Consider the following 21,340-nt stretch of genomic DNA (forward strand, 5'->3'; position numbering starts at 1 on the left):
GGCTTACACTTTTAAACTATGTTGAAGGAGACAGCTGTCCTTACCTGGAGTATTCAAATTAATCTATTTCACAAAGTCTCAAAATACATTACAGCAGTCATTTTAATTTAAGCATAGCTAACTAGAATGGATTCTAGTGCATGAGTAATTTGACAGCTAATTAGATAAGAAGCTTCCCAGTTAAGAAAAGAACCTATACACAAAGCATCTTATTACACGTTTTAGAGCAAATATTTTAGGTAGTGTGGTTATAAAGCAGAATACTGTATTTGGAAAGCGCTGGAGAAAGACTAGGAAAGGTGTACGGTACTGCCCACGTTTTCCTACTTGAGTACATAATTTGCTATACGTAAATACCTACGGAATTCTCTCATTTCATGAGGTGTTTAAAGTTCAAACACAAAAAGTACTGAGGATGTGTGGACCTCTTACAAACGCAAGAAAAAACAAGTTCAAGCTAAAACACCTGAAGGACAAAGAAATGCAGCTTAAGAATAAATAGAAAGCAATTGGTACAAACAGAGCAGGTAAGCATACTGTAAAAAAAAAAAAAAGTTCTTTTAAAAAACCCGCCTGAGTAAAAACAGCCTTCAAAACTAAAAAATTCTGTAAAAATAAACTTTCCTTGAAATAAGCTTTAATGACAAAGATTATTACTGAATTGGTTTTAAAAAGTGACAAAACCCTTTAGATAAATACAGTTTTCCTTCCAATGATCTGCAGATGACAGTATTTTACACTTGCTCAACAACTCGAGGCTTACTAGTAACTGGAAAAGTGAAAATTCTCTACACAGCAGAAAAGGAAGAGTTACATGGAACAAAAGGGTGAACAACTTGTTACATTCCAAACCCCTTTGTTGAGAAGGCTAAGGTGATTAACACCACCACCAGGAAAATTTGATTACATTCAGCTTCTGATAAACAAAGGGGAAATCAGACCAAATTTGCCAGTTTTTAGTGAAGCATGTCCTGTTTGAAGAGCACTTTGAGACAATCAGCTTTAAGGTAGAAGTATTAATGTGAAAAAAAGTCCTTTTACAAACTGACAGAGAAAGTGGTTACCACTTCCTGAGCAACAAACTTGCACTAAGCACAAACTCATTTTTCATCCATGGATTTCAACAGCCAGAGACTCCATGACAAAGAAAGAGGTTCAGACGTGTACAGGAAGTCAATAGTGGTAAGAAATAACGAATACGTGGTTTGATGTTCAAGTTCAGCTCCACAACATGTGACTTTTCAAGAAAGCAGGAGAAATGAAGCTCAATCTCTTTTTTTTCTTTTTGTTTTTGGCATCACCGCAACAAAAACAAAATAGGGAAATGGCTTAAAATTTCCTATTTGCTATGTCTGGATTCAACTCATATAACTACTCTAACACAACAACAAATTTCAGATACATATCTGCCTTCCAAAGTGCTAGCAACAGAAAAGATTGCAGGTGTAGCTCCTTGAACTGAGAACTAGGCTTTAGTGCCTTGATAGAGCAGGTTTTCCATGGGTCTTTCATTAAAAAGCTGATCCTGTATAAGGAAACAACACCCAAATTGTTACTTCTGGTTTGGTGGTTGTTTTTTTTTTTCTTGATTGCTATTTATAATTTGATCTCTAGTAGGTTTGCAAACCAGTTACCCTGAACTAATTTTAAACACCTCTCTTGAGAGACACAGCTTTAAAAGCAAAAGCTATAAAACAACTTGGTTCCAAAACACTCATCATGAAAAGCATAGGGAATAGCTTTGGTTCTTTTCACTGCAGTTTATTTTGTTGATGGGCACAAGCTGGCGAAAGGCATTTTGATGCAGAATAACTTGCCCAGTTTTCAACTGCTCATTAAAAAGCCTATTGGATTCTCGAACCAGCTACAGTGATTTTAGAGCCTCTGAGTATTAGGATCTTCAGTTTAGACCTTTAAACACCAAACAAACAAAAATGAACAGCACCCTGCTGGCAGCTTGGTTTCAATACATCTGCCTTACTCGGAGAGTAACCGCTCTGAACTGGTAGGTTCATCGCTGTAGGTTCTTAACCACTGCATCTTTTCAGACTCTCACTTGCAGAGTCCAAACAAACAAAACCTAACCCCAAAACACCTCTGTATTTTGCTCGTCACTGAGCAATCAAAAGTCAGAAACATAACCCATTCTGCACCAAGTCTGTGAGGTCAGGAAGGGAAACAGCCCCCGAGTGAAGGACTGTCTTCAAAGTCATGCCAGGAGCAGAGGGGTAATGGAGGAAGATTCAGTTTCACATGGGAAGAGATAGCCAGATAGATTCACCGCCAGCATGTAGCGAAGCCAGAGGAAAAGAGAACGGGAATTACACCAAGCAGTTTTACTGACACAAGTGCCAATGTCTTCAGTGTTGCAGGAGTGAAGGTCATTTTCCCTTGTTTTCCATACCGTCATCAGCCATTGCAGCCTCACAGCTTGCTTCCCTGACGTCACATGTAACACAGCCCTTTAAAAAGGAACAAGAATGTAGTAATTTAAACTCTCCTTTTTATGAGTGTATTTCAAGAAGTCAAATCCTGATAGCATGATATGTTCTGGTATTGTTCTAGAGCCAAGGACATGGATTTCTCAGTTTTTCTGCTCCAAGAATAAACAACACAGCTCAGACACCCCACCCCGCCTAGCACACAGAGCATGCAGTCCTATAACAGACATTAGATTTTTCTGCTGTGTGAGTACATGAATGCAGCCCGCTCTGCCTTGACATTTTCTACACAACTCATCACTGGAGCTTTAGAGCTTTAACTGCAGGACTAGTTCTGCCTTGGTCTTTTCTTCTCCATAGCACCTGCGAGCAGTTTAAACTGATTAGCATGTTCTCTAATGGGTAGTGATATAAATCAGGAGTTTATCAGAGTGCCCAAGAGTTATACCAGATAATCAGGTATAAGATATCAAAATCCTTAAAGAATGAATCTGCCTACAAAAAGGCAGCTATTTTTGTGTTTCTTACTATATGGCTGAAGCTCCTCTGTGATTATGAGCATTTTTCAGCTTACTGAACACATCTGCTCTAATCTTCACTAACGTCCCAGTGCTACACGCTATTCAATCATAGCGACAACCAAGCCTGTAAGAAAAAGAGCAAAAGACCTAAGCAGAATAGAAAAAACATCACTAGATACGGTCTCCGATGTGAGAGCACGATACTATTCCCATTCAGCCAAAAGTGTGACTGACAAAACTTTGCTACAGGTGGTTCCTACATGTAGTTTGCATATCTTGCAAAAAATCCAATGGAAGGACCCGCTTTCTGGCATTCCTCATCTAGCTAACGTACTCGAGCTCATTTCCTTCTTATATTTACAAGTAATAACAATCAGCAGCCCCAGCACTACGAGACCTGGCATCAGCCAGACCTGGCACTGCCTCTGACTAGCCAAGGCATGAATAAAGGGTCGATCCCTTTCACAGCTCCTTACTTGGGTGCTGATTTGCAGCGGGACAGTCTGGGTCCGGATCCACGTATGCACCTCAGCGAGCTCCTTCTTTTGCCCATCTGTAAACCACGGCTGCTGCTTTTGCATGACTGTCAGCTTCTCCAGATCCTCCTTTAAAACTTCCTCTTTGATTCTGCAGGTAACAGACACCTGTGAACACAGCTGTACTAAATGAAGCAAGGCAGGCACTGATTATGATTGTGTTGTAAGAGCCTCTTTGCCAGACTCTAAGGCTGAGTCTACAGACAGCATCAGCCATTGAAAAGGAACTACATTTTGTTATCCCTTTTTTGCTTTGTAAGGCTTCTTTTGACACTGGTCTGTCAGGGGTTTTTTCTTGGTTTTGTTGGGGGTTTTTTGGGTGTTTGGTGTGGGGTTTTTTGTTTTGTGAGCTTTGGGGCTTTTTTAGGGTTTTTTTCTTAATGTGGAATCTCATTATGAATTATGCATAAGCTAACTGCAAGCAACTCGCAAATAACACAAGTATTTTTACCCCTTTATGCATTCAAATTACAGGACAATAATCAATCCCCTTAACACTTCAGCAAAAAGTTTACATGTTACTGTATTTTAACTGATGAGGGAAACAGGGAAAAACCACGACAAAAGGAAATAACCAGGGCTTCAAATGCACAAACAGTAAATTAATACACCTTCTTGGAGTTCCATTGGTATGTACGCTGTTCCCACTCTCATTTTAATTCTACAGTTCTATGCACAATTCCAAACTACATGTCAGAAATGGTTGATGTTTTCCAACCTGTTTGGCATTTGGTAAGTCATTAGAACTTGTTCAGATGTGTGATCCATCATCACGCAGGCTGACTCATGTTTGGATTTATGAGCTGTCCCTTTTTCTTCTGCTTCCCAATTCTTCTCTTTGGAAGCTTCAGAAGAATCGTTACTGGCAAAATACTTGCTGCTTTTCCCACTACCTGCTGAGAATTACCACGAAAAAAAATGAACGCAGATGCCTGAAAAATCCTAGTAATTCAGTACAAAAAGTAAAAGACCATCAGTGTAGTCTTGTGAGCTAGTTCTGTGATACGAACACAGGTACTCCCAGGTGATTGCTCTAGCAAGCAATTACTACCTATTGAGAATTCAGACATAAAGTGCATTCTATTAAGTTACTCAAGATCTCCAAAGCTCTATTCACTCTTCTCAGAGTTAATTGGCTCAACTTCTCTACTTGTATTTCAAGAGGCCCTGGCCTAGGCAGATCTAGCTTTATCCAAATGAGATGTAAGCCAGTATCTAACGCAGAGTAAAGTAATAATGAGCAAAACAGATGAGTGACTGACAGGTTAAAGGAATAGCTTCTTAGATTCCCACTTCCAGCTACAGTGACCAAAACAAACTTGGCTTCAAACACTGTACACTGGTGAAAGGCAAGGTCTACAGGTCCTCTTACTGGGATTTCCTATTCCCATTATGGTATTTTGTTAAGAATTACCAACACGTTAGCAAGTAACCCAGCACCAGAGCACCCAACATCCAAATGTTCAACTCCCCTACCTGTGCCACAACCAGAAGTCTCGTTGGAGCTAGAGCCTACAGAACCAGATAAAGCTAATCCACTGCCTGATGCTGCTGAACCTGCACCTGAGTGGGAGTCCTCGTACAGCGAGCGCTCAGTAAATTCACTAGAGGTGCAATGGCTAGCGCTGTTACCACTACCTTCCGGATCATTGTCCTGGAGACAAAAAATCAAAACACATGCATCCACGAAGTTATATTTAAGTTTGAAACAGGAAGTTCATGCATTTATTGCATTTGTCACATGTCGACTAAGTTCTTGTATCAAAGCAATAGGTTTGGAGTTTCTAGCTCTGAAAATGAATGGTGGCCTAGAACTCAGAATTAATGGGAGAAATCAACAAACATCTGGACTCTAGGTTACTGCTGCAGATCCTTCCCCACTGGGTCAAGACATTGTACTGCTGTATTAAGTTAATATTTTTGGCTGACAAGAGAGCAGGAGTCAGTTACCTTCACGTCCAGTTAAGAGGGCATGAAGCAGCCACACACATCAAGCAAGGTGCGCTACAGGGAAAATGAGAGAGTCTTCCCCTGGTTTGCCACGCGAAGCTGACCGCTTCAGCGGCTGCGGGTACACCAACTCCCCTTTCAGGACCCTACCCTGCAGTTTCAGCTGATCCAGCCTTTCCAGCCCAATCTGGATTCAGGAGCCAACATTTTTTTCCTTGCCTGCAGAGCTCAGATTCCTGCCTCTGCGTTTACCGCGGAAGTTGGAGAGGCCTCTTCTATGCCCGTGTATGGAAACCGACCCACACGGATCCCTGTTCTTCGTTCATTAGCTGCATCCCTGGGAGACAGAGGGAGTAATTAGAAGCGGACCTTCCCTTTGTTTTGGTTCTCCACAGAGACTGTGGGACTGACTGAACAAGGGTGCGAATTGCGCAGCGCTAACCGATTTCCACATGCATAAAAGCCCCAAACCCAATATTCCAGCTGACAATTTAATCGAAAAGGCTGCTGCTAAAACACCGAGCAAAAGTGGCTTGTGGCAGCCTGGACCAGAATATCCCACATTTCTGTCATTTGCCAGGTGCCAACCCTGTACTGTTACAAGTTCCCACAGGCACAAGTATAACCAGCTTTCTCTGCCTCCTGTGCTATTTCTGTCCTGCAGTCTACACAGCACTGGAAAAAGCAGCTAACAAAATCTGGTGACCCTGAAACACAGATCACGTAACTGGTTTTGGTGACTGAACACCATGAAAGTCGGAGTTTCTCCTCTATGTTAAAAATTTGCGTTACTTACACATTTAGCTTCTGCATGTGCTTTACCATCGGTACTGATGGAAAGCTCCATAGGTTTTGGCAGCTCTTCTTGAAGCAAATTCAGCTGAAGCGGGGAGCTGCTCCGTGAGCTACTCAGCAGTAGGGCCGGGTTGTGCTGGCCCTCTTGCTGGTCCTCCATGGACATGGCAGAAGAGGTTGGAAAGGGCTGATCCACAGAGCGCGGGACTGCTGGTGCCAGAGGTGGTGGGGCTGGACACAGCACGGTGCATGGGTATGAAGCTGGGGGATAAACGTACTGAGGGCTAGGAAGAAAGACATACTGAGGCATCTGAGCACACGTGGGGAAACTCTGAAAAAATACAGCCGTAAACATGCCTACGTTTGGGGGACAAAGTGCTGGTGCTTCACAGTATAGTTGCGGTGACGATGTGGACTCAGGTTTTAACGAGCGGAGGCCAAGGTCCTCTTCTATGGGAGAGGCTGGAAAACCACATAGGGGATCTGAATAGACTTGAAATCCCGTAGGAGGAATGACATTCATACTGGAGGAGCTCAGATAGGACACTTCTGAGGGAGAGAATGACTGTTTCTGAACTGTTCTCTTCCCACATGGAAGACTATTTCTATTTTTATTAGAAAAGTGGCAATCTGAGGACTGTCTATGAGGTTTCTGGCGCTTGAATTTTCCGTGTTTGCCTTTTTTACAGCTGGCTGGGTTCATCTGCTTTGAAGGGGAATCTCCTAAGGAGAAAGAGAAGAAGACACGTTCACTGAAATGACTGACTGGGGGGTGGGGAGTGGGGGGGGAGCGGGAAAGAAAAAAAAAACCAACCATCCAGGTATCTGAGTGTGCCTTATTCGGACAGCTGAATTTTCTCAGGGTAATTCTTCCATACACTACAGTGATGGATTTGCTGACATATCTACAATGTTCTCCTTCATGTCATCAATTTTTGTATCAATCATTTTGGCCTATCCCAATCAGATCTTTTCCATTCCTTCAAGGGGAGGCAATAAGCTACTTGGGATTTGCAGGATTTATTGCAATAATTATCTGCTTTGTAAAAAGTCTAAGATAGTAACATCCAATGTGGAGCAGATCTCTGTGGACAATGCTGTTGTCAGGCCTTGTCAGTTCAAAGGAAGTATTCTGTTTGCAGCCCTAGCAAGACGCTCGCTAAATCATACGAAGGAGAACCAGACTCCACTGCTAGGGTGCTCTTTGTAAGTCATCTGCAAAGTCTTTATTTCTCAAAGCTAGTGCCTACCTCGGCCACAGGAACGTCTGTTGTTACTTTTGCTCCCCTGTTGAAGGTAAGTCCTAAACGGAGACAGCAAGATCCTCTGTCGGAACTTGTCCACATAGTTCTGCTCCTCCTTTTGGGTGTGGGCTGACAGCGTTTCTTTTGTTAACCCAACTGGCTTTAAGTCCTCAGGCACCACAGTGAGACTCTGAGCGTTCACAGGAGGCAGCTCAATGTGTTCACTTCCAACAGTAGTATCCTCCACTGTGGTCACTTCTTTGAAGAGGGAAGAAAAGAAATCACTCTTTGTTTCCTGTGTAACCCTCTGGGTGTTGACACCAGAAGGCCAGAGCAATCTCGTCTGAGCTACAGGCTGCAGAGGTGGGGACAGAAAACACCTTTACATTCAAACACAGTTACACTAACATCAACTGACCAGATTTCTTTGCGTGATCTGGAAAACTTCAAATTCACAAAGTTACAGACGCACTTCTTTCTTCATATTTTCTTAGTACAATACCAGTTAAATACTAATTTTTACACTTCTTTCTGCATTAAAATTAAGTAACACTGGCCCATTAGCCATTTTCATTTTAATCCTCAATGGCCAAAAGTATATTGTTGTGTCTGAGAGGGACTCTGTCAAAACCAGGTTTTATTACAATACTGTAAACATTTCCAGGCTCAAGTTTTCTCCACAGTGTCCCTAGAAGAACCTTAATTATATTTCAGAGTTCACATGCATGAGAACAAATCTCAAATGCACAAAACTTTCTCACGGTGTACTTCAGTCTGGAAACACTGTGTTAACTTAAAAATCAGCGAGTCTTTTGCAAGCGCGTACAGTACCTGATTCAGGGTGTGGGACATGCACTATAGTGCTGCTGTAACTGCACTGGCTGGTGACAGACACCACACTGGGAGCCTTGTTGGACAGGGTCAGGTCTGCCAGTGGAGACCCCACCGTGCCTGCAGCTGTCTGGTCCTTCAGCGTCTCTTCCTGATCAGCAGGTATCGGAGTTTGAGAATTAGCTGCTGAAAGCATAGCAGTGTCTATTGGTAACTGACAAAGCTTCTACGTGGAATTTCATTCCAAGCACTATGCTCCCAATTTATCAAGTCTGACTGGTTCAGAAACGATCATTAACCATGCAGACGATTAAATAAGACAGTCTAATATACAACTAAACTTAACATTCATATGCCAGTGCAATGTCAGCACATACTAAAAATGGCATAAAATATGCGAGCAACGGGAGGTTCATTTAGCAACAACAAACAATTCTTTCAATGCATTTTAAGTTCAAAGACTTAATATTGTAGCTCATGCTTCACTGTGAGATCTAGACAAGGTAAGCGGATATTTACCACATAACCACAATATCTGTGCTGTTAGCATGACAGCAATTTAAAAAAGTAGACTTAAACTCTGGAATGTGCAACAGTGGCAGGTAAAAAATAGATCAGTTGCGGTTCTATTATGCTTGTCAGTAGACTGTGTGTTACCTTCCAACGCCTCCACTTCCTGCTGACTTTGCTGGACTTGCTTGTCATCTTCTGAAGATGACGATGATGTATTTGCAGAAGATTTACATTTCCTTTTCAATGCTGGAATACTGCAGCTCTCTAGATATCTGAAATAAAAGCATATCACAGGAAGCTCTCCCTACTTCGTGGGTTTTCTCCATTTGGAGAGACAAACATTTGAACAATCCAATCTGGAGATCCAGGGGTTCTTAACTAGTATTTTAAATTCACTGGAGGAAGCTCTGAACACGTATCTGATTTCCAAAGAGTATTTTAAATAAAATCTATCAACTATGCTTCAAAAAAAAAAAAAGAAAAAAGAAAAAAAGAAAAAAAATACAATGTTATCCACTGGGTTAAAAAATACTGACATACTATAAATTGTATCAAATTTCTGGTTTACATGGATGTTCTCAAAGCATATATTGAGAAGACATCAACATATTATGCCCATCAAAATTCTCTTAAACTCCTATTGCACCAATGGTGAAACCAGCAGCACCCAAACATCAACAGCAGCAAACAGAATCTTAGGCCCTAAATTCTTCATTACTGCGTAAGGCAGATTGACTGAACACGGGGATGGATTGCCTAGAGAGGCACTAAAATTTACAAACAACCCCAAATTTATCTCACAACTCAAACCTCAGACAGTTTAGACCAATGCAAATTGCTTGGGTATTTACCTTCCACCGATTAATCTTAAACTTCTACTACTAAAACCACTTCATAGTTTATTACCTGATGATACTATCAACACAATTGATCTGCTGATAGGAAGGAACACGCGGAGTCTTCTTTGAATCATCATAAAATGCATCGCCTGTTTCTTCTGCGCTATCACTTCTCAACGTCTGAAGAAAACAGGAAGCAGTGTGCCTTTTCCCTGGAGAAGAAGAAATCCTCTGACTCCTCTCAAAGGCATCTAAACACCACCCCCACCGAGACACACACACACGTATCTATACTGGGATACATATATATATTATACAGGGATATATAGCCTATGACAGCTCTGCTCTCACTACAAAGTTCTGCATTTTCATCTCGATTCACATGTTTCAAGGCAGGGCATGGAGAATGGGAAAGAATGCGTCAAAAGACAGAAACCCCACACAGCACCTTAGACATCCAACTCAGAACAACTAGTAAACACAAGAAAAACAGCATACAAAAAATTTATTGTATTTAAATTGTAAACAAAGCTGCACCTAGTATTACTTTTATCTCAATTTATACATCAGAGAATCCAGTCCATTAACAGTGATTTACAGCTTTTTATAGCACAGATACACTGGTCTGAGTGGTATCAACATTCCCAGAGCAGTCCTCTTACCAGCAAGGCGAGGACTTACTAACTTTCATAGAGAGTATCACAGGGCAAGATGTTTTAATACAGACTTCTGTGACACTGAGCAAGCATCCACGTTTCTCCATATATTTGTGCTAGGTACTAACTGCAAATAATGTGTATTAGCATAACGTTAAGCACTCAATAACTAAACCACTGCTTCAGTGGGAAGTGGGGCAGTGTTTTCAAACTGATGGATTGTTTCTGAGAGTCTACATGAAGTAACTAAGGGAACCTTCCATAGTGGACTTCTACTTGCTACAAGCAAGTCTGCATTTTCACTAGAAAAAGTTAAAATTAAAAAAAAAAGTCTATTAACCTAGAAGAGACAGATACATTCCTCCAGATCTCAGGCACAGTTAAACTGTCATTGCAACTGCTGAGGGTTTTTTTCAGGGTGGCTTTTGGGTTTTTTGTTTGTTTGGGTTTTGATTTTCTTTTTAAAACCCAAGCAAACAAAAACATTTCCCACATTTAAGCCATGCTAAAATGCTATCTTAAGTTCTTCAGCATAACACCAGCTAGCTAAACTCACAGCTATAGAACTACAGGAGTTTGTGTTACCTTAATGATCATAATTACATGAACTTACCTCCTAGCATTTCTGAGCTCACAGCCTGTTCATTTCCATTCTGTGGCTTGCTCCTTGATGCAATATACAGCTGCTGTCCCAGATTCTTTATTCGGTTGACATCCACACAAACTTGTTGCAATGTCATCTTGAGATACGTGAAAATGTGAAGTCAGAATAAAATGAATGAAAAGAGGCCACAGGAGACCATTAAGATGGGCCTGCATTCTTGTATTCTCCAGACTGAAAGGGAGTAGACTGTCAGCCTAAGCCTGATATCTATTGGTATTCGTAAATTTAATGAATCTACTTATCAAGGTTAATTTAATTAAATTAACTACGATAAAGCTCAAACAGCCTCAGCGCTGGCACGTTTTAATACTGATGCAAGCCTTGAGAGTGGGAATAAACCGAAGACTTACCCAAGAGCCTCACAAGGAAATTGGGTAATTGCAATGCTTGTTTTAGGACAGCACTGTGTTCACTCTCTTCTACAGCAGCCTACACTGTACCTCTAGTGCCCTTTTTAAAAGAAAACAAAATCCCAAGCAAACAGAACCCCTCCATATGCACCAATCCTCTTTCTGATTGCATGGTTCTTCCACTTTTTTCTCCCAGTCCACTGTTTTTTTGAGCAGGCTGGCCTTAAGCAAGCCTTCAATTTACTTTCGTGAACTACCGTAGTAGTTATCCGCTCATTTTAGTCAGCAAAATTAAGTGCAAAACACAAAAGCCAGCATTCTGTAACTGACCAATTTAAATATGTTTAGCGTGAACATAGCTGTATCTTCTCCCATCAGTAAAATTCATGATGAATAATATGTATGTACACAGTAAAAATTTTCATTTTTAAAACTGTATTTTTACTACTCTGCAGGCAGTGACACATTTATACACCTACTGGTTCTTGTATTTCATCTGCACAATTCCCATTGGAGTCACTTGAAGATGCGATGCTGATATAGTGCTCATAAGAACCATTGCTTCCAAGGCTTCCGTAACCACTGGAAACATTGCTGTGAACTGGCTGTATGAGGGGGGGGGGGGAAAAGTAATTAAAAAAATTATCCTCTTGGAAAACAAAATATTTGCAACACAGGACTTCAAGTAAACAAAGAATATTAAGCAAAAAGTCAGTATCGCTCTGCGCTCTACCACTTGCTTGGGAAAAATTCTCTACCATGCTTAAAGCTGTTTCAGGATGCAGATACAAAGATTTGGCAAATATGTCAAACAAAATATTTTTTTCAGGTGGGCTACCCAGAGCAACATTTTTAATGGTGTTGCACAAGCCTGTCTCCATTTAGAACTTCCCTTTCAGACTTTTTAAAAGATCATCCCCAAAGCTGTCTGCTAAACAGACCCAAGTTTCTTTAGCCCCTCCTTAGAAGGCCAGCCAGGGTTTCCACATTCTTTCATCTTCTTTACCTGCAGAAGCAGCTTGTAAATTTGTCCTTGCAATTCTCTTATCTCTTTCTCAACACTGCTCATTTCTTTACTTCTTGCAGCAAAGACATCTTCATTCAGAGGGCTTCTGGAGAGAGCCAACAAAATTTCACTATTAATTTTAATTTGATGAAGAAAAGGTAGCTATAAACAAAATTAGAAAAGATTATTACAATTTTTTTATTATCTTTATTTTATTCTGACTGCTTTGCTGAATCAACACAAAGGGCTGTCATCTGTTCCATGGCAGCTCTGCTGGGGTAGCGCTCCACGTGAAGCCCCAGGGAAGTGGGTACACCAGCACAGAGACACAAGTTAGTGCTGACAAACATCTACCCCTTCATCCAGAGTCTGAATTCACACCCCATAAAAACCCACATAAAAGATTACTTTGAAAAGACAAAAGGCCATCCCCAAAAGCCATTTTCTAGAAAAGAAACCAGGAAAGAGGAAGGCAGTCATATTTCCAAGTCTCTGATTTGAGAACTGAGGAGAAACATCTGAACAATTACCTTGGACATTCAATACTAATTGCATTTTTAAAAGAGGTTTCCTTGGTAAATATTTAGATTCTGTATCAAGTGAACATTTCAGAAGAAAACAAGCCAGAAGGTGATCTTGATTACATGTCTGTCTATTAGTGGGCTATATTTTTTTGGTGAGCTAATTATGAATGAATGCCAATTAATTATTTGTTAAAGTGATCTACTTTTTACTTTGCTTTTTAGCTTTTACTTGGCTTGTCTGAAACTGACATTTTGTTTTAGACATGTCTATTGTCACAGTATTTGAACATCAACCATGTACAAAAACATACTAAAAAAAGTTGGCTTTGCCTTTTGCCTCAAAGTAACTAACTTATTTTTATACTTAATAAACAAGACTAACGCTGTTCTGAAGGAAGGGGCTGCAAGACAGATGCTAGGTAGTTATCACAGACTGCAGGAGCAACATGTCTCTAGTTCAGTACTAATACAGTTTTGTTTTGCAGAATATTCAATGAAAAGCACTTTAATAAATCAATTCTACAACTGACTTACGTCCGGACTTTGTGTCGGCCAATGATGAACGCTACTTTCCTGCTCCAAGGATTCACAAAACTGGACCAGCTGGTATCCAGTATGACATAATCACCATTTTGAGTACAAAATCTAATCGGTAAATGTTCAAAAGGGGGTTGGCCAGCAAATTTCAGGACTGAAAAAAAACCAAACAATCAAGAAGCAAGGTTCAGTTTACATGATGACACAATAGTGCAAGCACTAACAACTGGGGTCCTTTAAAATGTTGGGTCTGAATTTGTTTCAGTCTGAAACTGGTTGCTTTAATTCATTAATTTCTGTCTAGACTGCAGATCTTCCATGTGTTAAGCAATATGATAACAATAGAATGTTAAAACCAGTAGAAATTCCTCTTACAACAACTGTACTTACTCTTCCGGTGAACAGCAATCATCAAAGGACGATCTTCTGGATGCAAATACATCAGTATGGATGTTCCAATTAAATCTTGAGGTAAGTAACCCAACAAAGGCACTGCTCTGAAACCCAAAAACATTATCACTGATTATAATATAGTTTTGAGTATTTATATCCTTAACCCTCTGCTTGTCAGCAAAGTCCCCATGCACGATCTACAGGGGCATGAACTAAGGCTACAGAACATTTTCCAGCACATGTAATGATCCTCCAGTGCCATGCAGACACGTAAATACCAATGACAAACATTTCTGTGCCCAGACATCTAACAGATTTTCACATTTTCAGGCAGTTTTGTACCTGTCTACAGGTAAAGAAAAAGAAAAAAAAGAAAAAGGGATCTTGAAGAAGCAGGTCACAGGCAGAACATCAGAAATCTGACATGGATGCTGCAAAGCACATTGTAAAAACACTCTTGTGGCTTTGCAGGAAATAGCTTTAATCTGGCCAAATTTATTTGACCCAGCTCAGTACAGCTGTATCTCTACACTCCGTGATCCTCAGAGCTTTGCATTATGTGGATTTTCCACTGCCTGTGTTATCACATTGCCCTGGATAACGAAAACTGACAGCAGTTCTGTTTAATTCACATTTGAAGTCAACAAAGGAGATTACATCTGTGGAGTTCTAGATGTTCCATGAGACGACTAACCCCAAACTACTTTGTTGTTTAATTAACTACTGCCAGCTGCAGAGTTCACCTACTTTACTTGGGTCTCCAGCTGCATCACCGAAGGATTTTTTGCTACCTCTCCATACACACCTCACAGGTCATATGATTCAAATCTCACCTGTCATCTATATCAAGAAAAACACATCCAGGGGTGTGAGTGGTGGTGAAGATTCTTTTATCCATAGGAATTCGAGGAGCTAATAGAAAAAGAAATATTTACTGAAACAAAATAAGCACCAAGACAGAAAACCTAACCGTTAACTTTTGCTCATGATAAAGAGGTTTTTGTCTCCTGAACTTTGTAATTGCTCACTGCTTTCTGACCAGTAACCCAAAGAAACGTTACAAATTTTAAGTGCTGGCAAAGAAGGCACAGATGCTCTGGATTCACACACACACACACACACACGCACGCGCACGCACACACAGACACACACACAGACACACACAAAAAAAAAAAAAAAAAGTGGAAGTTACACGGGTGAGACTAACCAAGCACTGTTCTAAACCAAGGAAGCAGACTTTCATATACTGCATTTTCCTACCAGCTTGGTTTTTTTCACTGGAGCCTCCCTACTTGCCTTCATATCCAGAGTGAATTTTCTCAGCCAAAGCTAAGCAACAGGATTCTGCATCCACGTGGACAGAAGTACACACGTGGACCAAGTACGGGGTGATCCGGAATGGGTAACAACGCATTTCTTGTTCTCGGTCTTTACCACCCCTGAGGAAAAGTAAAAGGGATTAATGCTCTGGTTTCAAGACTCAGATACTTTATGCCAGGGCTGAGAACTCTGCACAAAGAAGTTATGCTGAGCACACAGACCCAGACAATCAGAATCTCCCAAGGTCCTATGCACACTCCCCACGCGTAGGGATCCTATGCGATCCAAGGCCAATGCATTCAGCAATGCTGATCTCACTCCCCTTCAAACAAGTAGGTGTTCTGCCTCCAATACTTGCATCCAGAGGCTGTTCTAGAAATGCCAGTACTCTAATGGCTAAAGAAGACCTTCTAATTCTCAGTCCAATTGTATTCACAAGAACCACTCATTTGGTCTTGGGCTCTGCTTCAAGTGACACAGTCCTTTCTGTCTCTTGTTTATTCTGTACCATTTTTAGGAAACATCACCCACGCACCCCCCAAAATAAAACCTGTCTCTCTCAAGTTTTGTTTTGCTCAACTATGTAAGTAAAAGTCCTCCAGCCTCGGTTCACAAATAGTTGTTGTTCTTGGACTGTCCTCCTCCCGTGAGAATTTGTCTTCCTAGAACATGTGTGAGCAGGAGCAGCACACAACATTCTAGCAACGATCCTAACCACGGCTTCGCGACAACTGCGTTAGTGACTGCCTGGTCCTATTGCAAGTGCTTTCTCACCTGTTATAACTGTAGCATCTTACCTGGCTCTGACTGAAAGGATTGAGATGAATTTTTGGACATGATGCCTTACACTAGAAGTTACTTTCTTACTCCACACTAAGTTTTGTAAAATGTTTCTAGGGAGAAGTTACTGTCATGAAAACTACTACTGAGAGCTCCCCCTTTTGGAAAAAAGATACAAATAGAAACTGGGTACAGCAGCAGTTTAACCCACAAAAAAACACTTTCATACTTCAGCCTAGTGTGTGCTTGTGAAAAAAAATAATTTTACTCGTGAAGCCCACATAACCAAAAGCACCCGTTATACAAAGGAAGGAGAGATGTGGTATGAAAATCTGAAGAAAAACGATTGCAAAATGTTTATGTATGCTACCAAGAGTTTCCCCAACTTAAAACTGGTTGGTCCTGCTATAATTATTCCAAGCGCCCTTACATGATTCAAGAAACAAAGGTGACTTTAATGCTCGGGTTTTTGAAAGGCAGATGAATGACTCGGCGATCGACTGAAAGATGGAACAAGTATTAGGTCCGCTCAGAAGCAGACAGCTCTTACCAAAATCAAGAGACCACCCAGGTCTGTAACAGAGCTGCACTGAAGATTACAGGCCAATGTCAATTTTTTAAGATTTCTTTTAGCACTGAGATTAGCCAGAAACTGTATCCATAGTGACAGCAAGTAGTATCTCATGATTCAGGTCTCACACTCAGGTGACTGAGTATCTGTTACCATCTCTGTCACAAGCTCTCGAGCAAACTTAGGCAAAACACCCTTTGCCTCCACCCCCACAGTGTAAAAGAGGGAATAGCAATTCTTCACAAGATCATTCTTCTCCTGCACAACAGCACTGAAGGAAACCAGCACATCCAAAAGAAACATGTACAGTTTTCCTTCTATGCCCATAAAAGTTTAAGCATCTATATGGGAAAGACATTCAAAATGTCCTGCTGGATGCCAATATTAAAGACAATAAGTCAGTTTTGTAATAGAGTTCCATGAGCTCCTGCTGGTCACTTGTAACAACAGAACACTATTTCTGCTCCATACTGTACCCTTTGCCCAGCCTTCACCAATATAAAACCATAACAATGTACTTGCCTGATCCTGCAGAAAAAGGATTTCACCTGGGCATACTCATACAGAGAAGCTAACAAGAAGAACACATTGAAAGTATCAGTTATTATCTATAAAAAGCTCACACCTAACAGAACTATTTTAAATTCTGCAGTCTCCAGACTTTCTGAGCAAGACCAAAGTCCCACAACCTGCTCTTTATCAGCTACCGAATGAGCTGTTCAACAGTCTGCTCCCACCTCAAATGCTATCTCAGCTCTCCAGCCCACTCACTCTTGGAGAAATGGCTGACCTGGAACTAAATTCAGAGGAAACACATATCATCTAAAAAACTCCTTTCCCCAGTGCACCACTATGGAAAGGAAGGGCAAAAAATTCCTGGTTTTGAGAGCCATGTACCAAAACAGAAAGAGTTATGGGGAGAGGAAAATTCAGTAACAGTTCACAGCAATAAAAACCCAATTCCATAGGGGTGCCACTACTCTGCTGGGTAAGCACATGACTGGCTTCCCAGTTGTGGAATCCCTGGCACATTAGCAGCCTCGGATGTCTCATGTCCTTTGGCAGCAAGAATTTTGGACTTCCCATTTCTGATGCCACAACAGCCCCACAGCTACATGGGCAAACAACATGGCCTTGGCATGCAAGCTACAGTTGAATTGCTCACAAATAACACAGGACTCAAAAGACACCATTTAGGCATGTCCCGCACTAAATAGCAAGTCAGCTTAAAACTTGGGTTCAGTGAGCTGTGTTCACAGCAAGCAGACCATAAAGACAAAGCACTGAAGCAATCGTAAGACATGGATTAAACAACTCTAAGCTCACAATTAGAGACCTTTAGTTTCTTTTCAAATCAGCGGTATTTGGAATGAGTAAGATGGTACACAAAACAATGAAGTATTACTTACTCCAAGAGTTAAGCCTCTAGGAAGCTAGCCAGGACTAAGTGCATAGCTACTCGAGTTTTCTAAGTGGAAAGGGAACAAGTGTTGCCGATGTATGTTGCTGGCATAAGCATTTGCAACTAACAACTATTCTATCCTCATTTTGCAAAGACAGAAAGACACATAAAGCATTTAAGAGCGTTGCCAAGTCCCACCTGTTTGACTATCCATGTTCCAAAGCGGCAGGTGGGACTGATCAGTGTGTGTGTAGAACACACTCACATCCCGAGGGACAAGCAGCTCTACAAACCGGGAGGAGTCCAACACTTTCTTCTTACAGTTTAGAATGGATGCTGCCTGCTCAGAAATGTGCACTATGCGTCCAGAAAGCAAGGAAAACACAGCCACAAACGTGTCCTGGAAAACAGACAGTGTTAAAGGCAACCCTCCCCCAACACATAGTAGCAATATCGTAAGGATAAAAAACCAAACCCACCCTAAACCAACCAACCAAACCAAAACCCACCACAACCCAAGACAGAGGTTCAAAAACATGTTCTTAGCATCCAATTAAAGTTGTATGTGAGCTACTACAATCTCCAATGCTACAGTAGCTTACTCCTGATTTACAAATCCTAAGAAGACTGCAATATCAGAACTGAAACAGATTACAGCGATGCTTGCCATTGTCCAGAATGACTGGTTATCCCTCCGCACACTTCTTTGCAAATCTCACACAATTCCATGTACAAAAGTGTTTGGAGAACTTCTCAAGTATAAAGCATTTGCAATGTATCTGATACAGCATCTAACAGTACTGAATTGCAAGAAACACTCTTTTCTTTGAAGCACAGCCAGAAAGCACAACACATACCACAAATCAAGAGAAAAAAAGTTAAATCCAGGAGTACAAATAGAAACAAAGTCCTTCACAGCTATGGACTTGACCGACTTTGAAAACTTTCTGTTGTCTGTCTCAAGGGATTACTATGCTGTAAATGAATTCTCACACACGATTCTCAAAGAGATATGTATTGCTTCTGGGGTTGGGGTGGGAAAGAAAACCTGGTATTTTTTCACTTACTGCTGTTGGGTACCCTGAGTCAGCACAGAAAAGTAGTAGTCTTGATCTACCTTTAAAACCACAAAAGCCTGTTGGGCTAAAACTTAAAAGGCTTTTCAATTTTACACATTCTATTTCCTCAAAACGATGTTAAGGAGACTAAATAGAGAGTGAAATAGCATGTGATGAACTCCTTGAGTGTCCCTGAATTCCTTACAGTGTTTTTTGTAGTGTGTTCAGATGCAACTGCCACCAACTCTTCTATGCTGTATGTCATCCCATCTGTCTGAAACACTCTTCGGTCATTCAGAGCCTGGAAAAAGTCATTGTTTGCTAATTGAAAAAAAAAGAAAAACAAGAAAAGCAAAACAAACACAAGGAAGTCAGTAAGGAGACTATTTTTGAAGTATTTCTTACAGCCCTTGTACTTTTGTCATCTTTTTGGTGAAGTCCAAAGTGAGATGAGGAACGTCTGTGTAGTGACAAAGGAAAAGGGAATACCAATTATACTATCGGAGCAACCTATTTATGTTAGAGAAAACAAGCACGAGGAAGTAGAAAGGACAGAACATGATGGCAAAAGAACAATTTTAGCTACTTAGTTCTGTTGGAAAACAGAGACTATCCAATAATTTTTCAAAGTATGACAGGAAGGCTGTTTTTTCAGTATACACAGAGAGTTAAGAGTAAGCACCTATTAGCTGTAGGATTCTGAAGAAAAGAGAAGCAGCAGGTGGGCATTTCAATAGAAAAGATAACAGGATTATTTAAAAAAGAAAAACAACCCACAGCGCTTCAGAAAGTCAATTGTTTGCAGGTTAACTGGAATACTTTAATTTATTTTGATGTTATTTGTTGCCAGATCGAGCTGCTGTATAGCTTCTATGCTTCCAGATTTTTTCTACACGTACCTTGGACCTGTTGGACGCACTGCAAGGCATAGTTGAGAGCACTGATGGTACTGGGCTTGCTGGAACTCCTTTTCTCTTCAGGCAAACACCTTTTAATTTCTTGGATCATCATCATCAGATCTCTGTGAGACTGGCTCCAATTCAGCTGCTCACTGTTAAACACAGGTTGAACTTTACCAGAGACTTGTGGTACAGGAGCTTTTTTTTTCTGTCAACTACTTACGATTATTCACTAAATTAACATTTTCTGGGCTCAGCTGTGGAGTAGCAGAATATCCAGAAATGTCCTAATGCTCATTCACTACGTTTCCTGATGTATCTTTCTCACTTATTTCCTACTTAACCTTATGTCCTGTACTTTCCCCCTTTCCAACTCCGACATGTCACTGGATGGCAAAGTCACATCACAACCAATCTGCTCGCTAAGGTGCTGAGCAACTAAAAGCGAGCCGACATTTACTCTGGATTTTCTATATCTCACCAGTATTAAAATCATGAACAGATGCTGATTGTTTCTGTGTGTCTTTCTAGCCTTGAGGTCTGCATTGAGGGAAATGTGAGGTCCTCAAAATACACCTGATGCCAGGATCTCATTCCTCATGTGACTCCGGAGTCTTCTCAACAGAAACCTCAGCCTCAGCAGCTGCAAGGTTACTGTCAGCTGCAAAATCTCCCTCTTCTTACTTTTGCTTATTTCACTGACTGAAAAACAAGCAGTCAAAATCCTCAAAATGCAGATTGATTCTAATCCTACAGATTGGATACGAACACCATGATTTTAAATAACTTTTGGCGGTTTGGCATTTTTATTTGCAGCACACTTACTAAATAAATCACTAAGGAAGTTCAAGTGCAGCCTGTTAACTTTACATGCCAGTTCAACGTTGCATAAATTGTAGCTCCTGAACGGCTGGGATTTTCTTAATAATAACAGCACCTCACAATTTCTGAACTTTCAGGAAAACTACGAAGTCATTTCTGCTTTGCTACTGCTAGAGCCAGCCTTCAGCCGCGGCCGCCAGCGCGGGCGCGGCAGGGCCAGGAAGAGCCGGGCCGGGGGCAGGAGGCCGGAGCCGGGCCGCTGGGCCGGGGCAGCCCCGAACCGCCCCCGAGCGCAGCCCCCGCCTCCCCCAGGCTCCGCGCAGCGACCGGGGCCGCGGCTGGACGCGCCGCCAGTTACCTGCGAGCTCCGCACCGCCTCGCCCAGCTCCCCGCCGAGCCGCCGCCCGGCGCCGCGGGCGATTCCCCGCCGGAGCTGGCCCCCGCGGCCGCCCGCCGCTCCCCCAGCCCCGCTGCCCCGCGCTGCCCGGCCGCGTCCATCGCCGCCCCGCGGAGCGTGGCGAGCCCGGGGCACGGGCCCCACCGGCGGCGGCGCTGACACCGCCTCGGGGGAGGAGCGGGCCCCGCCGCCGAGCCCACCGCCCTCTCGGGGTCCCCCCCCCCCCGCCCCGGGCCGCCAGCGCGGATGGCAGCGGCCGGGCCACCGCCTGCTCCCGCCTCCTGCCCCCCC

The 21,340-nt window shown here is 41.9% G+C and overlaps 1 protein-coding gene across 9 annotated transcripts; it reads right to left on the minus strand.

Annotated features, from left to right (window-relative positions):
• Positions 1–1,570: 1,570 nt before the first annotated feature.
• On the minus strand, positions 1,571–21,279 carry PER3 (period circadian regulator 3). Of its 9 annotated transcripts, none has more exons than XM_055799953.1 (21): positions 21,011–21,278; positions 19,831–19,982; positions 19,137–19,252; positions 18,072–18,273; positions 16,994–17,042; positions 15,097–15,239; positions 14,634–14,712; positions 13,798–13,904; positions 13,405–13,561; positions 12,347–12,452; positions 11,820–11,945; positions 10,940–11,066; positions 9,738–9,882; positions 8,976–9,103; positions 8,319–8,504; positions 7,494–7,742; positions 6,245–6,966; positions 4,975–5,152; positions 4,217–4,394; positions 3,439–3,589; positions 1,571–2,462 (listed from the first exon to the last, which is right to left on the minus strand). In XM_055799953.1, exons 1-21 carry the CDS (start codon positions 21,148–21,150, stop codon positions 2,382–2,384), a joined length of 3,522 nt encoding a protein of 1,173 aa, XP_055655928.1. In that variant the 5' UTR covers positions 21,151–21,278; the 3' UTR covers positions 1,571–2,381. The 9 variants fall into 9 exon arrangements, 5 of the variants coding, with proteins under 5 accessions (XP_055655928.1, XP_055655929.1, XP_055655927.1 ...); XM_055799954.1 differs by having other exon boundaries at positions 6,245–6,963; positions 7,494–7,745; XM_055799952.1 differs by having other exon boundaries at positions 4,217–4,391; positions 7,494–7,745.
• Positions 21,280–21,340: the final 61 nt, after the last annotated feature.

The sequence above is a fragment of the Falco peregrinus genome, chromosome 3, assembly GCF_023634155.1.
Source record: "Falco peregrinus isolate bFalPer1 chromosome 3, bFalPer1.pri, whole genome shotgun sequence".
Classification (NCBI taxonomy): Eukaryota; Metazoa; Chordata; class Aves; order Falconiformes; family Falconidae; genus Falco; species Falco peregrinus.

Bases quoted from the DNA above. Each gene is read 5' to 3' on its own strand.
- PER3 (XM_055799951.1), bottom strand. From the start codon at position 21,150: ATGGACGCGGCCGGGCAGCGCGGGGCAGCGGGGCTGGGGGAGCGGCGG. The intron at 15,240-16,993 runs GCAAGTACATTG...ACTTTTCCTCAG, and splicing joins TCCTTTTTCTGCAGGATCAG to GGGTGGTAAAGACCGAGAAC. The intron at 13,905-14,633 runs GTGAGATTTGAA...TTTGGGTTTCAG, and splicing joins TTTCTTGATATAGATGACAG to AGCAGTGCCTTTGTTGGGTT.